This window comes from Channa argus, chromosome 13 (assembly GCF_033026475.1).
Source record: "Channa argus isolate prfri chromosome 13, Channa argus male v1.0, whole genome shotgun sequence".
Classification (NCBI taxonomy): domain Eukaryota; kingdom Metazoa; phylum Chordata; class Actinopteri; order Anabantiformes; family Channidae; genus Channa; species Channa argus.
The window spans coordinates 14,348,044-14,352,739 of NC_090209.1; the positions used below are offsets into that span (position 1 = coordinate 14,348,044).

Here is a 4,696-nt window from a genome sequence, read left to right on the forward strand (position 1 = left end):
AATGGAACTTGAAGGACTTTCTCCATTTAGTGCTTCAACCAGTAGTATTCAGGGACAGTCTCCACCTCGTCCAGTAACACTGCAGGTCCCAGAGTGAAAATCTGTGATGTTACTGTGTCCTTCTTTGTAGAGGAGTGTTGCTACACCCACCAAATTTTTGTTTACTTCTACGTTTACCCCCCCCCCCCCCATTGCATTATTTTGAAAACATACATAAATGTTTAATTAGCTGTCAACAACCTCTTCGATTTCATAGCTTTCTAAAATTGCATCCTGTTGGTCCACATTCAAAATGATTTCTACATTGAGCAGATAAAAGTTCAAGGCAGGAGAGGGGTTAAATTATTTTGTTTTGATTTGTAGTATTGTGCCATCGCCCCTCCCGTAAGGTCAGGGGGGCTGCTGTGGGGAGTTATAAAAAGGCCTCCGAGCTCCCCCTGCCCTGGTAAAGAAGCTGAATGTCTGCAGGACATGCTTAATGTTTGTCCATCCATGTTCTTCTACTAAAAACCAGCAGGGTTGACACATAGATGCACAGAGACTGGCGTATTGCTCCACTCGGGAGCTCTTCATGACTCTATGACGTAAAGGAGAGTTGACAAGGCAGAGCAGCAGATTATTTACTGTTACATGTCGAGCAATTTGTGTGTTGTTGCATTTAGCTTTAGAGTGGCAGTGTTTGTTTGAGGGCAGGTTTTGGTCATTTGCTTTGTATTTTTTGGCCTCACAGTTGCATTGTGGGAGAGCATCTCCTATTAGTTGATTTTTCTGTAGACTTTTCATCCCTCCATTGCTTATAAGTTGTTTGACTTTTTGCCACCATGTGGGAGTTCCGGTCCATGTCTTTCTGGCGAGCGGTGTTTGCCGAGTTCTATGGCACCATGTTCTTTGTGTTCTTTGGGCTGGGGGCAGCCCTCCGCGGGACCACTGGGCCTCAAAATGTCCTCCACGTTGCCTTTTGCTTTGGGCTGGCGGCCGCCACCCTGATCCAGTCCATTGGCCACATCAGCGGAGGCCACATCAACCCAGCTGTTACCTTTGCCTACCTGATTGGCTCTCAGATGTCCCTGTTCCGTGCTTTTTTCTACATTGTGGCCCAGTGTCTCGGAGCGCTGGCTGGTGCTGCCGTGCTGTACGGGGTCACACCCAGCAACATCAGGGGAAACCTGGCACTCAACACGGTAAGATCGCCCATTTGTCAGTGGAATACATCCTTTACCTCACACTAGCTCAGAATCAAACATTTCAAATGTTGTCTTCAATTTTTCAAATACAACCAAAAATGTTAATAATTAGCTGTAAATTAGACTATGTTCAATTAAAATCTTGTAGGTAAGCACAACATTCTTGCCAATTATCCCTTCAGGAGCAATATAAATGTAAAACCTGACAAGCATGACACAAGGTCATCCAAAGGAAATGAAAAATATTTTTAACTTTAATACTCTGCATCTCAGCATTTCTAACAAATTAAAACACCGGTTGTACCTCACTTGATCTCTCTTCTTCGCTGCCATGTTTCAGCTGCAGACCGGCATCAGTCAGGGCATGGCCACCACCATTGAGATCTTCCTCACCCTGCAGCTTGTTGTCTGCATCTTTGCTGTGACTGATGAGCGACGCAATGGACGTCTGGGTTCTGCTGCGCTGGCCATTGGCTTCTCTGTGCTCATGGGGCATCTTCTTGGAGTAAGAATCGACCTGGGGTGTAGAAATTCACTCACAACTCACTCATTTTGTAGTAGAGAGCATAGTATCACATCACACACACATGACTTTAGTCCCTTTCTGTTTTTGACATAGATGTACTACACTGGAGCAGGGATGAACCCAGCAAGGTCCTTTGCCCCAGCTGTCCTGGTCAGGAATTTTGTCAACCACTGGGTAAGATAATCGTGATCATCTCTTTAAACTCTCGCAAACCATAATAATGTGACATATTCGTACTCACCAACACACTCTATACTTGGCCTTTTGCTTAATGACAGGTGTTCTGGGTGGGACCAATGATTGGTGGGGCCATAGGTGCTCTGCTGTATGACTTCATGCTGTTCCCACGTATGCGTGGTCTGTCTGAGAGACTCGCCACACTGAAGGGCACCCGGCCTCCAGAGGCTGGAGGCCAGCAGGAGACCAGGGGAGAGCCCATCGAGCTCAAGACACAGGCCCTATAAGTGCAGAGGAGAAGACAGCCTTTCTGACCCCGTTCCCCTCACCTGTCCCGTCTCAATCTGCACCCTCAGTTTCTGGTCAAACCTCAGTGCACCTATTTTTTATGCACACATACCTCCTACCCGCCTTCACACATGATAATACAGATCCCCAACTTCTTGTGCATCCACGACTGGATCTACTGAATTATATTTGAAGGGCTTCCCCAGTCCAAAGCAGCTCTCCTGATTTCACAGCCTCCCTATCCTTCCCATCCTTCCTACTCCTTCTGCTCCTTTGCCTCCCCCTTGGACTGCAGAACAAAGATGGATGGTTAGAAGAAGACTTGCCACTGAAGAAAGCACCCTGTGCCCTGTGGTTTAGGGAGTCACTCACTCCTCACAGACCGGGTGGCTATAACTGCTCAGGACAGGGGCCTCTCTCTCTATCTTTTATTTTTTTTCTCTCCCTGTTTTTCTCCCAGTTTTGTAGTTGGCTATAGGAGTGAAGCTACAGTAGAGCAGTGGACTTCTGCATGCTTTTCCATTTTGATCCAGTGTGATCTTGCCCTTTGTTTTGTTTAGTTTCATGAACTACACGTATGTATTGTACTTTGCCAGTATTTATTTGGCTCACATTATTTTTTTTTAGGTGTGTGTGTGAGAAAGAGAGAGACACAGCGTGAGTGTGCAAGCGTGTGTGTGTGTGTGTGTGTGCGCGTGTGTGCATGTGAATGCTTGAGTGCTTGTTTTAATTCTAATTTTCAATTTATGTTTCCACAGTCCTTTTTCTGTATCATATTTTTTTTTCTCATGCAAGCTTATTATAGAGAAAGATGCTGCTTCACCACAAACTGGCAATACAGATACTGCAAGTTTATTTCTAGTTCAAGATTCCATGTGTAGAGTTTTCCCCCTTTTTAAAGCTATATTCATAAATTATGCCATTTAAGTCAAGATGTGAATCTACATTTATTCAGTTTAGATTTTGTGTCTCATCTAGTGAAGCACACATATTCATATTTATATTAAAATAAACACAAAACACTAAACTATTTGGTCCTCGCTGAGCTCAGTCTTCGATGAAACTGCAAACACTTGAAATTCTTATCAACTCTACTATCTATTGCTTTATAAGTAAATAATATTTCTGCAGATTTGTACCACATTGAGATTATTAGGCTAGGATTATTAGGTTATACAGGATTTGTGGTGGGTTATAGTTTAAAATGACTTTCTGACATAATTTTGTCCTCAAAGCTTTGGAGCAGCACTTATCACAGATTCATGTACAGGTGTGTGATAGCTTTCTTTTACTTCTGCATGTCAGCCATGGAAAAACAGAAAGTGCGAACCTTAAATGTGCTGTCATGAGGAACAAGCATTTTCTGGTTAAACTGTCTTGTTTGACATGACGGAAGAGTCTTTGTTGCATAACCTTGAGGTTAGAAGTGAAAGATTGCATGGGTTGTGGTGGCTTCTTGCTGATGTTTGGCAAACACCTTGTGCCTTCTCTTTTCCACGCTCAGCTAGGAGGCTCGGTAGGATTTTCAATAGGCAAGCCCCTCTCTGATATTTGGGAGAGGAGAGATCACTACGAGGCGACTGAAATCTTTAGTGTGTTTGTACAGAGTGATAAATGTACACTTCATACTGTCTACACAAAAAAGCATGAGCTTCGAAACTCTGCATTTGGCCTGAAGTCCCCTCTCTCTTCCATCCCTCCTTCATTCACCCTACCTCCTCCCTTTGTTTACGAGGCAGCCATCATGTTTTGCTCTAATGAGGGGGCATCTAAAGCTGCTGGGGTGGAGGGAAGGGGACCGGGCACTGAAATAAATTAGCATTTTGAAAATTTTCACCAGAGCAGTTAGTGAGCCAGACATGTAAGCTGCTTCTCTTCCTGCTCCAAACACATTTTTTTTCCCCAGAGTGATTTTCAAGGCAATGGCTGAGTAACATTTACATTTTAGTGACATGTTGAAATTAGCATTTGTTTTGTGAAAAGCTTTGTGATGTACAGTGTAAAGTTTTCTTTTTCTTTTTTTAAATAGTGATTGATGAAACTGGATGGATAGGAAATATAATATGCTAATATGTGCAATGTCTCCTCTTTGGCTGATGTATTATGGAAATGACCGAAATTATGTTATACATCAGTATTCTTTCATTTTATGAACAGCCTTTCTGGTACCAGGCATACCTTCCCACACAATGCATTCATTATTTTTATATGTCAAAAAAATCCAGAAAATCCAATGTTTCCAATCATTTTTTTGTCTGTTTTTTTTTATCAAGTAAAGAAAAAAAAAACTTCAAATCAAAATTTCCTTACAGCACAGACATAATATTAGTACATACCAAAGAAGAAAATATTAGATGTATGCAACAATTATAAGAAACATTTAATTTCTGATGACTAAATCTAGTAACAATTTATGTAAACATTTGTGTGAGATTAGGTCATTTCTTTGATACCACAAAGGCAGTAGAAGTTACAATTCATCTGTGTGCTTGTACAGGACATACTCCTCCTCCACATGCAC

The 4,696-nt window shown here is 42.4% G+C and overlaps 1 protein-coding gene across 1 annotated transcript; it reads left to right on the forward strand.

Moving 5' to 3' along the window:
• The first annotated feature begins 509 nt into the window (after window positions 1-509).
• mipa (major intrinsic protein of lens fiber a) lies at window positions 510-3,674 on the forward strand. The gene is made up of 4 exons (XM_067526709.1): window positions 510-1,181; window positions 1,525-1,689; window positions 1,804-1,884; window positions 1,989-3,674. Exons 1-4 carry the CDS (start codon window positions 822-824, stop codon window positions 2,172-2,174), a joined length of 792 nt encoding a protein of 263 aa, XP_067382810.1. The 5' UTR covers window positions 510-821; the 3' UTR covers window positions 2,175-3,674.
• Window positions 3,675-4,696: the final 1,022 nt, after the last annotated feature.

Excerpts from the sequence above, each read along its gene's own strand:
- mipa (XM_067526709.1), top strand. The coding sequence starts at position 822 with ATGTGGGAGTTCCGGTCCATGTCTTTCTGGCGAGCGGTGTTTGCCGAG. Across the intron at positions 1,690-1,803 it reads TCATGGGGCATCTTCTTGGA|ATGTACTACACTGGAGCAGG; the intron begins GTAAGAATCGAC and ends TTTTTGACATAG. Across the intron at positions 1,885-1,988 it reads GGAATTTTGTCAACCACTGG|GTGTTCTGGGTGGGACCAAT; the intron begins GTAAGATAATCG and ends GCTTAATGACAG.